Source organism: Garra rufa, chromosome 7 (assembly GCF_049309525.1).
Source record: "Garra rufa chromosome 7, GarRuf1.0, whole genome shotgun sequence".
Classification (NCBI taxonomy): domain Eukaryota; kingdom Metazoa; phylum Chordata; class Actinopteri; order Cypriniformes; family Cyprinidae; genus Garra; species Garra rufa.
The window spans coordinates 37,984,855-37,997,299 of record NC_133367.1 but is presented as its reverse complement, the minus strand read 5'-3'; the positions used below and the strand labels follow the sequence as shown (position 1 = coordinate 37,997,299).

At 37.6% G+C, this 12,445-nt stretch overlaps 1 protein-coding gene across 1 annotated transcript; it reads left to right on the top strand.

Annotated features, from left to right (window-relative positions):
• The first annotated feature begins 1,858 nt into the window (after window positions 1-1,858).
• Window positions 1,859-12,145, top strand: LOC141339123 (tripartite motif-containing protein 16-like). Its single transcript, XM_073844757.1, has 6 exons — window positions 1,859-2,479; window positions 2,824-2,919; window positions 3,019-3,252; window positions 10,510-10,669; window positions 10,810-10,857; window positions 11,086-12,145. Exons 1-6 carry the CDS (start codon window positions 1,907-1,909, stop codon window positions 11,607-11,609), a joined length of 1,635 nt encoding a protein of 544 aa, XP_073700858.1. The 5' UTR covers window positions 1,859-1,906; the 3' UTR covers window positions 11,610-12,145.
• The last annotated feature ends 300 nt before the right edge of the window (window positions 12,146-12,445 follow it).

Here is a 12,445-nt window from a genome sequence, read left to right as displayed (position 1 = left end):
TTCCCTGAATATAATGCACACCTCTAGAACGTTCGTCAGCCAATCAGATTCAAGCATTCAACGCATGCTTTCGGTTTCGTTTTAACGATCTCACGAAACTGTCGGCGGTGCTGAGCGTGCATTAACGCATTAAATTAACAAAAGAACTTGAAAGTGGGGGACCACAAACGGGATTTCAAAAAGTCTGATGTGAATGTATGCCTCGTTGTACATTATATACTGAGGCGGAGGCGCCAGAATTACATCTGACAGAATGTGCACGATACTATATTTCTTCATAAGCATATTGTGAAGAGATTTTAATGGTCCACAATCAAAAATCACAATCAAGTCACATCACACACCCTTAATTGCAATGCAGTTTGTGCAAATCCGAAGCGGAGGTTGAGAGAGAGAGAGAGAGAGAGAGAGAGAGAGAGAGAGAGAGAGAGAGAGAGAGAGAGAGAGAGAATTGGAGCAAAAAAAACGTTCGGTTTCAGCGGAGCGGAGCGCAGTGTCAGTGACGGAGTGATTGATGGCTAATATCTCAAATCTGAATTTAAGCTAAGAATTTAAGTGTAAAGAAATGAAAACAAGTCGCACCACAACAATTTCTCGCAAAAAATGCTCCCAAATATATTTAGAGGTCGCGCAGATTAAATTTTGGGAGCATATGTGACAATTTCGAGCCCTGATATTCCTTCTTCTGTCAAATAAAAAGTGCAATTAACAATATTCAGTCATTCTTATCAAAGTGTCTTGAATAGGAATCAAACAAACACAATGAAAACAGTATTTTTGGAACTTTCATATTTCTACCCACTCAGTGTGAAACCTGGGCCTGTTTTAGGTGAAATTGAATAATTTCCCACGGCACACCTGACGATCTCTCACGGCACACTAGTGTACCGCGGCACAGGTTGAAAAACACTGGTGTATACTACGCACAGAGACAAGAATTAATGGAAAGTTCTTTAATAAAACCCACAAAGGGTAATCCAAACAGCAAAATCCAGACAGGCAAGCAGGGGAACAACACAACATTAAGACATTTAAGACCAGACAAAAAGGAAGGAACAAGCAGGAACTTAAATAACCAGGATAATAATTAAACTCAGGTGCAGGGAATAATCAATTAACTTAACAAGGAAAGGAACATGTCCAAATAAGGAAACAGGAACCCAACAGAAACAAAGACAAGGGAAACACAAGGCAAAACAGCCCATATACATGACATAACTCCCCCTCTTCCAGAAGGCACGGTGGATCAGGTTCTGCTGTTCTGCAATCAGTCATTGTTGAGATTCATTCAGGAATTAAATAAACGGCTCACTTTATGAATGGGTTTTTGAATCATTGGTTTACACACTCGTTTAAAACATTGATTCCTACGGTGGCCCGAGAGAACTCAAAGGTTCGTCACTTTTTGAGGTCCCCCTGAAACATTTCCGTTAATACTTTAGGTCTTCTTTGACTAAAACTAGACTAAAATGCTGAGACTTTTAGTGGACTAAAACTGGATTAAAACTACATAGGATAAGATTGACTAAATATGATAAAAACTAACAAGGACATTTAACACGGGACTAAGACTAAGACAAAAATGTTAAATATCTGATGAAATTAGCACTATTCTATACTAACTTACATTATAGCCAACGATTCAATAGTTGTCATCATCATACAGTTTACATACATGCCATGAATTTATTAGATCCACGTCACACAGTGTGATTTGTAATGATCTTAAAAGATTGCTGAAATTGCACAGTCTGCAGAAGGCATTACAGACATGCAGACACACCTGTTTTACACACGTCACTCAAACACAGAACCAGGAAACAGGAATCACATGAGTTCAGGGAAAGACAGAGTGAATGTGTGGTTGAGCTGTCGTGTGTTTGTGTCTCTGTTTTTAAGCAGTAAAATGGCAGAAGCCAGATTTTCTCAGGATGAGTTCATGTGTTCAGTGTGTCTGGATCTCCTGAAGGATCCAGTGACCATCCACTGTGGACACAATTACTGTAAGAGCTGTATTACAGGCTGCTGGGATCAGGAGGATCAGATGAGAGTCTACAGCTGCCCTCAGTGCAGACAGACCTTCAGTCCAAGACCTGCTTTAGCTAGAAACACCATGTTGGCTGAACTGGTGGAGAAACTGAAGAAGACCAAACTTACTGCTGACTGTGACGCTGGAGCTGGAGATGTGGAGTGTGACGTCTGTACTGGAAGAAAATACAAAGCTGTCAAGTCCTGTCTGGTGTGTCTGAACTCTTACTGTCAGAATCACCTTGAACAACATGAGAGTTTGTTTAAAGGAAAGAGACACAATTTGACTGAAGCTACTGGACGACTGCAGGAGATGATCTGCCAGAAACATGAGAAGATCCTTGAGGTTTTCTGTCGCACTGACCAGAAATGTATATGTATGCTGTGTACAATTATTGAACATAAAAACCACAACATTGTATCAGCTGCAGAACAGAGGACAGAGAAACAGGTAATTAAACTAGCAATCAAGTTAATACTCAGTGAAGTGATCTAATAATCTGTTTATTTTCTACGTAGAGCTGCAGCTTATTTACACAGAACACAGAAACACTGTCAGTGTGAAGATCTATGTCTGTGTCAGTTTCACTTTCATAATACTTACGCTTTCAGTGTGAAGCACTCCTTAATCTTTATGATAATTCATGTATAATGATTGTAACCGATCATCTCTTCTGGAGTCTGAACCTACAGCCATTGGTTATCAGCTCCACTTTTACTGGATTCATCTGTTCTCATGATGATTTAGTGTCAGTAGTTTTCTGAGACATTCACTATCATCTGTTTGTCCTGCAGAAGCAGCTGAAGGAGACGCAGAAGACGTTCCAGCAGAGAATTCAGCAGAGAGAGAAAGATGTTCAGCAGCTGAGAGAGACTGTGGAGTCTCATAAGGTGAGTCTGGAGAAGAAGAGAAGTTTGTCTCAGTCTCAGTTCAGACTCTCTTGTCTCTTTCAGTCCCACTGAAGCCTGAATCACTGTGTGTCCTAACAGCGCTCTGCACAGACAGCAGTGGAGGACAGTGAGAGGATCTTTACTGAGCTCATCCGCTCCATTGAGAGAAGCCGCTCTGAGCTGATACGGCTGATCAGAGATCAGGAAAAGCGAGCAGTGAGTCGAGCTGAAGGACGACTGGAGCGACTGGAGCAGGAGATCAATGATCTGAGGAGGAGAGACGCTGAGCTGGAGCAGCTTTCACACACACAGGATCACATCCAGTTCCTGCAGGTAACAGACATCTAGAAGAACAGGATCATAGTGGACTTGAGCCACATCCTGCTGTGACACCAGACTCACACAGAAACATTTCATAAGTGTCTTGTTATATCATCATCAGTCAGACTCTCATCTGATCATCTTCTTTTCAAAGAGACATCACTTACAAATGGCTTTGAGCTCAGGAAATCTCTTAGGAATCATTTCTCTGAGCTCTTTCTTCTAGAAGATATATTTAGCTGTCAAACACCACTAGTGCCAGTTTATTTCAGATTTTAACCTAAATTTTCCCGTCTAATTTATTTGAATCATGGTGAAATCAGTGAACTCGATAGTACATATTCTGAGTAAGGTTAATCAGAATTAGCAATTATTATATTAGGCTGGCCACACACTAAAATATTTACCCTGATTTGCACCACTGAATGATTGTGGTTTGTGGCACGATTCGGGGCTTGTCACAAACTACTTTTTGTCCAAAAAATCCTCTATTGTGTGGCATCTTTACGATTATTTATTTGCTCCTGATCGAGACGGCACATCCCTGAACTCAAATATATTAAATATTAAGTCAAATGTTTACTGAGAAAGAACATCACCCATATTCTTTTAGTGATGTTTTATTAACAAATTTCGGGAGCTGCACTCACTTTCTCACGCTGCTGCCGCTCATACCCGCCGACACCAAGCCACGCCGTCACAGCTATCACTCCCTATTCAGAGCTGATATTCCCATGAACCATCCCCTGAGACCCCTCTCCTTGAAATTTTCCTCAATTCCATTCTCCAAGCCATTTCCCCCAGAACCCTCCAGTCTTACTTAACAGCATGTAAATGTTTTAAAACATTTCACATAGCTTACAAGCTATCGTTTCCCAACTTCTCCCTGCTAGCTATCACCTCCTTCATCTATCTCAACGCCATCAAAAACCTCCAAATCGGCTCCATTAAAGGATATCTTAGCTTTTTCATAAACTTTTACACGGCTCACCTTCGACCCATATTACCAATTCCCAGACTGCCTTACTCATTAAAGGTATACAAAAAACCCACCCCACCCGTCCCGTTACCCGTTTCTGGTTTCAGAAGCACCTTTAGTGTGTCCTACACCTATCCGGCACCCCAGCTGATAACTTCTCCAGCCATTCTTTTCGAATAAGCACAGCAACAACAGCAGCCCAAAAAGGCCTCTCCCAGCAGCAAATCCAAACACTCGGTCGCTGTTCGTCAGAAGCCTTCAAGAGCTTTATCCGATCAGACCGCTCCCACATCAAAGAAGCCCACCAGACCCTAATCAGCTAAAGCAATTATCCCAGTCCATTCCCATCCACCCGCACCATCCACACAGCCCCTCACCAGCCATCCCACCAGCATCCCCTTTCAGTACGATCCTCCAACCTTTCCTTTGTATCCCATTACAGCATGCCCGCTCCCCAAGGAGCCTTTGTCATTTTCCCCACACCCACCACAGTGTCAGCTATCAACAATTCCCTGCTGATTCAGCACTTCCTGCTCCTGCAGGAGCCCCTAGCCTTCTTCCTATACTAGCCTTCATTTATAACCTCCCACTGCCGCAGCAGGGCCCACTTCCTCTGAAGCCTCAAGCCTTCTTCCTCACACTTCAGCAGCAGCTTCAGCTCCCGCAGGAGCCTCATCCACCTTTTCGTAGTTCCCCACTGCTGCAGCAGTCCCCTCTTCCATAAGAGATTTCTCCTATTTTACCCCAGCAGTACCCGCAGGAGCTCCTCCCTTATCTCCACCCATGCACCAACGCCCGCAACTACAACGAACGTCCAGCATCCCTTAAGTCCAAGCTTTTTGGGGGGCTATTTGGCTGCTGTCCTGCAATGTCTAGTCCTTTGGGGAGCGCTCATTGGGTTCGAGGCCCTCTCCCAGACAGGATGCCAAATACGCTCAACCTTTCTCTGTTTATTATCTGTAAGAGGGAACTCGTGAATATACTTTGTTTTTAACTGTGAAACAGAACGTGTGTACTTAATGTAATGTAATCTGCCGTGCCCGTTCAGTTATGTTTGTCGTGACCACGAGTTTAATGCATAAACAAACCTGTGTGACCATAGTAACTAATTATAATAGAAATGAATGCAATATTAAACTATTATATTAACAATAGGTGATGCTGTATATGCGAATGCTGTCTGTGCGCGATGTAGCATTCAAAAGTTTATCATGAATAAATATTACATAAAGTAAATCAAATAAAATAGCCCTACAAGAAACATTTTATGCATCTCACAGTCTTGTCCAATAACTGATCGTCTTTTTTACATAATATTTGTATTATTCGTTTTTATTGTTATTTTTCCTTTTATTTCAATCTCTTTTCTTAATGTTGTTAATGTAAATGATACTGTAAAGGTTCTATGACTGGGGTTTTTACTGGAATGCAGTTTAAAGGTTGAATTTAACATATATTGTATTTTATTTAGTCTAATGAAAAGACAAATATACATAAAAATAAACATAAAATGTTTCTTGTAGGGCTATTTTATTTGATTTACTTTATGTAATATTTATTCATGATAAACTTTTGAATGCTACATCGCGCACAGACAGCATTCACATATACAGCATCGCCTATTGTTAATATAATAGTTTAATATTGTATTAATTTCTATTATAATTAATATAATCATTTTTTAACTCAAAATAAAATACAGTGTTTCTGCTATTTTTCTGCTGTGGAGGTGTTTAGTGTCCAGCAAGTGTCTTCAGCAGAGTTCCTTGTTCAAATGCACGCAGTAAGCTTAAGCTGACCGTAAAGCCCCAGCTAAAGTAATTGCCATGAACGTGCCGGGAAAAAATAAGGAGATATTCGAATTATTCATTAATAAACTGGTATTTTCTGAGTCGGTGTCTCAAAGATGAAGTTAACGATCCTGACTCGCCATCTTCTCACTGGACGCGCTTTTAAAGCCTAAATGCATCTTTATGGATTAGGCCTATAGCTAATAAAAGAATTATTGAATTATTTTTATATTAAAATTAAAATAAATTAAATTATAATTATTTGAATTATTAATAATAATCATTATTATTCATTTTATAGTAGTGAAGTAATAATTTAAAGTCAATTTATTACTCCTACCTTTATGAGCTAAAATGAAGTTTCTCAGGGCGCTGGCACCTCAATGTAGCACAAAGAGCTTCAGCTTTCACTCTCCGCACAAACTTGGATATGTGCCTAATAGCACACATTCATAAACGATTAAACTAATATTGTGATATGCTTTAAGTTTTTTATATCTATAGATTTTAATTTAAATCGTGAAGGCTAAATGGATCTGTCTGCCGCTGGCCGCTTTGTTGTTACTTTAATAAAAACAAACACATGAATTTCACAAACAAAACTTGTTCCGAATATATTTCTAATATATTTGTAATTACTTTGCTATTAAAAACAGCAGCTGGGGAAGAGAAAGAGAAAAAAGACAGGGTCTGAGTCCCCAGTCGGCCTCGGGCCAGTAATTCTGATCAGCTGTCGATGCTATTAGGAATTTTTGTTTAATAGCCTATTTAACACTTATTTAGGCTACTTTCATATTTAAATGTATTATTTCTTAGATTTATTTTAGCGTTTTGTAGGCTGCTTGTTCACTGACGGAATTGCTTAAATAAACACGCACATTTGGTAATAATGTTTTAGCCTCATTTATTTTGAGTTTCAATATATATATATATATAAATTATATATTTAAAATAAGGAATTCTCATGTTTTGGGCAGCTTAGATCACGTAACTCTCCTGCAGCATCTCAGTCTGTTTCCTCCACTGTTTCTTAGATGCATTTTGTCAATGGAAATGCGTCATTCAGTGTATTTTGACATGATCCTCTGAAGTTGTAAGTGCACTGTGGACTCGATTATAATGAGAATCGTTATCGACACATATCAAACTGTGCCATATCAAACTCGCGGGCCGCAGTAACATTAAACTTTCATATTAAGGCGGGGGCCACAAACTATGGTCCTGCGGGCCGCGAGTTTGAGACCCCAGCTATAAACGTTACGTATAAACAATGAGACCAGGCTGGAATGGCTGATAACTACTTTAACATGTTGCTGCTTCATTTACATGACCTTCCTCATATAGTATCAGCCCATATATGATAGCATTTGAAAGCTGAGAGTCTCCTCTTTACGAGGAATACCATAACTTTTAGTTTTATGATACATAAAGTAGTAAAATTATGCTTAGAATTTATTTCGTACCACACACAAATTTCCGCCTAATGATTGTGAAGAATTATTACATAGAATGTGTATTTCTTATATTTTTCTCAAAACAGACAAGTCATATATCACAAGAAAGCTCTCATTCTCGAGAATCTGACCATGTAAATCATGATTAATCTTCTGATCGAATAATCTTCAATTGAATCGTGATGTCAGAATATTACCTCAAGAGTATAATAATATATTCTATTATCTTCCTCCACACACTACTGCTTCAGTTAGCCGCAAACAGCCACAAACTCCATTTCATCTTTTAGGATCTCTTCTTTCAAAACCAGACCATTTTCTGTGTGCCTCCATTGCTGAGAAATCCATTGTTTTGCCAGACACGCTTCTCCAAGCACCGAAGGCTTTTGCAGATGCGCACAAAACCGCTAAAATAGGCCGCTCTGTGTTGAGGCTGAGTTTAGAGCGGCTTCAGTAGATCAGATCACACTCTCCGGCGCCTGCTGCACTGATTAGAGCTGGGAAAGATGACAGCTCTCCCTCTCCAGACGCGCAGAAGAAGAAGAGACATGGAGAGGTTCCGGGTCACAAAACATGCTTCGACGGTGAAGGGGCTTCTGGGATATGTAGTTTTTGGACTCTCAGACTAATAAAGCGGTCGCCATTAGCCAAAATAGACGCTAAAGGAATAAATAAGAGGCAGTTACCATGAAGAGAAGAGGACCTGCGGCTGATAAGCGCGTCTATAAGTATTTATAGTGCTTCTATTCAGGTTTGAGATATTCTTATAATTAGTTTGAAATGTGAAAGCCACCAAAACAACCTGCTAAACTATGTATTGAGTGTTGAATATTGACAGTAAAGTACAGCAGGTGTTTCAGTAAATACACAGGCAAACATAAAAATGAAACATAATTCAGTCAATAATCATGAAAAGTGCTATGGTACATAGTGAAATAGGATTCTAAGGGTAATGTGTTTTATAAAACCTGTTTTAGCAAAGGAAACACATAAAGACACTTTTAGGGGGAAAAGGGGAAAAAGGGGCAATGTGACTCACTTCGGTTATAATTCAATAACTTCCAGTTAAAAGTCTTTTTTTCTGGTATATCCTGAGACCTAGTGGAATCAAACAAAACAAGTTGCAAATAGCTGAGACACACAGAACCTGAATAACAGACTTTCAAACAAAAACTTCTGGGAAAAAAAGTGCATATGTTTTTTTAGTTTTTTATTGTAATATTTGAAACCTATATAATGTTATTTATAAAGAATTACACTAATATTATGTAGTTTATTATTATTATTTTTTATTAACAAGTGAAATGTTCATTTTATTGTAAGTAATATGCTAAGGATTTACCAATCTGTTGTAAATTATCTTAAAAATAGCATATGATGAAATAATCAAACAGATCCTTAGTAAATGGTTAAAAAATTACTAGTTAACCCCTTAACTATCACCTCCATTGTTTAAAATAGGCGTGAAAGTGCATTATCCAAACCTAAATTGTTGTAATTCATGAACACTTTAGAATACAGATCTAAGGTAGGTCTATTTTTTTAAAGAAAACAATCAGCAGATTATTGCAGTTATTTATTTTAAATAAAGTATTAACAAATTACAGAAGTTTAAATTTTCTGTAAAGAAAAAACACTGTACAATTTTTTATTAGATTTTATATAAAATACATATTTTACATTACAGGTTTTATCCTAAATTTGATATCAATTTGAAGCCTTACAATCTAAATTGCATAAAAAAAATTAGGTTCCTGTGAAAGTTTGTTTAGGGCGTTATAAAATACAAAATAGCAATAGTTCATAAGTATAAATACATGGTGAATAAGTGCAGAGTTTATAGTGCGTCATTTGGGGCACAGCTCTTGTTTGCCAAAGAAAACATCTTTACCTTCACCAGTCAGCCCTTACATTGCAGTACAAACTACAAACTATTCTTGATGTAAATGCATGAATAAATCATTTATAAATCTTTCTGCATCCCCGAATCTAAAGTGTAAACTACTCATCAGTTGTAAATGTTTTACACAGCTGCCGGTTCCAGGTTGTGTGGGCATCAGGTGGGTAAACACACTGGGGAAAGACCTTTGAATAATGAGTCAAACATTTACAACTGATGAATTGTTTACACTTTAGATTAGAGGATGCAGAAAGATTTGTAAATGATTTATTCATGATGCGATCTTCAGTGAAGGATAAAAATGTAAATGATTGATATTTTAATTATTTTTAAATGACAAATAATATATTAACTACTAATGTATTAACCACTTACTAAGGATCTGTTTGATTATTTCATGATATGCTATTTTTTTAAGATAAATTACGACAGATTTGTAAATTGTTAGCATATTACTTAATAATCATTTGTAAACGTATAATCATGTTTTGTAAATTATTAGTTCCTCATTATCTAATCACTTGTAAATGATTCATAACTTAATCTACAAAACAGAGATAAAAATACTAACATATCACGTATTATTCATTTATGAATGCACAGTCATGTTTTGTAAATGATTCATTCATCATTAACTAATTACTTGTAAATGAATTAACAAAACACACAAATTGTTAGCATATCACTTATTAAACATTTATGAATGTTTTGCAAATCTTTGTTTTATCATTAACTAACCACTTATAAATGACTTACAACTAAACGTTACCGGGGAACCATATGAATTCAGGAAGGCCAAATGCAGGCGGAAATCCCCCAAATATCTGCAGAGCACAAGGGGTCAACTATTTAGTGGCCAAATTAGCTGTGAATGAGTTAATATCAAACTCTGCTTCCACTCCTAGACGATTCAGTGCCACCACAATACATATAACATGCTATGGATCCACCTACTTCTGTCTGCTTTTCTTTGTTTTTCTGTGTAGGCTATAAAATATAATACTTATAAATGAAATAACTGCAATTTTATGATACAATTATTTTTTAAATCTTTTTTAAATCTAGTTTAGAAAATAATTTTATATGAAAAATAATATAGATAGATGCTTTATAATCTATAATATCATAATATTCTGTTTTCTGTAGAGTTCCCAGTCTCTCTCAGCACCTCCTGAATCTACAGACAGAAATGATGATCTCTTCAGTTCTCTCTTCTCTTTTGATGATCTGAGAGAATCTGTCCATCAGCTGAGAGACAAACTGGAGGATTTCTGCAAAGAGGAGCTCAAGAAGATCTCAGACAGAGGTAAAGTCCTGGAGATTGATCTGCTCTCAGAAACGAGTCCATCATCATCTCATATCATGGAGAACATCATATTAGAAATGTCTTAGGAATGGATGCAGGATCATGAGAATCACACTGTTCATGTCTGTTGATTTCCACAGTCACATTCACCAACATTGATCCCAGGACCAGGAAGGACTTCCTACAATGTAAGTCAGTAAGAAAACAAGCAGAAAAACTGACTGAGTGTGTTCATGTTCTTCCTGTAGAAGCTGAAAGAAGAGTTTTCTAATTGATGATGTAAATGATGATTTGCACAGGATATCTGCTCATCTGTACTGAGACACTGATGATACACTGAACATGAAGAGTTCAGCTACATGAAAAGATCAAACAGATTCATAATTCCTGATTCTGATGTGTTTTATCTCCATCAGATTCCCATCAGCTCACTCTGGATCTGAACACAGTCAATAAACGCCTCCGTCTGTCTGAGAGAAACAGAGTGATTACTGACACTAACACAGTTCAGTCGTATCCTGATCATCCAGACAGATTTGATTATTATTCTCAGGTGTTGTGTAGAGAGAGTGTGTGTGGACGCTGTTACTGGGAGCTGGAGTGGAGTGGAGATAATGGTGTGGAGATATCAGTGTCATATAAGAGCATCAGCAGGAAGGGAGATGGTTATGAGTGTTTGTTTGGAGCTAATGATCAGTCCTGGAGTTTGTTCTGCTCTTCCTCCAGATACTCAATCATACACAATAACATAGAGACTGATCTCCCTGTGAAGTCCATCATTGGTAGAATAGGAGTGTTTGTGGATCACAGAGCAGGAACTCTGTCCTTCTACAGCGTCTCTGACACAATGAGCCTCATCCACACAGTCCACACCACATTCACTCAGACGCTCTATCCTGGGTTTTGGTTTGGATATAAATCATCAGTCAAACTGTGTTGATGAATCAGAATAGATTGATTAGACTCAGGGGCGTCGTAGTTGGGTGAAAAGAGGGACTAAATTATCCAAAATGAGCGGGTGCCTGCGGTTACGAGTCATCCAAAAATATTTGTAATGATATTCGGGTCGCGGTCGGTCGGGTCGTTTGAAATAAAGATGCCAATTAAACCTTTGTCATTTATATAGTACTAGACACACTTTTCTATGAAATACATAGACCTACACTTTTTTTTTTTTTTGGCTGAATAATATGTACGTTTTGAATGTTGAGGTTATTAACTGTTGAATAAATGCTGACGCGAGACAAAATGCCTGATTTCCAACACGTTGAACTGAGCAATGCCATTGTACCATTTTAATAGTCTACTTCTAAACACATATAGCTCAGTAATGACAGCTTTATGTATTTTCTGAGAGGGATGGGATTTTTGTTGGGAAAGTCGGGGAGAGACGCACTCTTCGATTAGACTGGATAAACACATGCAGCATCTTAATTGTTAAGAAAATGTTATTCCTAATAAATGTCTCGAATATTTTGATGATGTCCAATGCTTCTCTTTCTTTTTGCAATTATTAGACACATTTCACTGTCTTTTCAAATGCCTAGGTCTGTTTAATTTCCTTAATTATAACATTTCTAGCACTATTTTTAAACGTTTATTCAAGCAATAATATATACATTTTCTCATGTATATGCTTGTTTAAAACCAGGGATTAAAAACAAATTCCAAGTAAAAACTGTATTTTTTTCTTTACATTTCCAGAGAAACGAACAAAATTAAACATTACTTAATAAATTCAAGGCACTATAATTTCCATATTCATTTGTTACAACT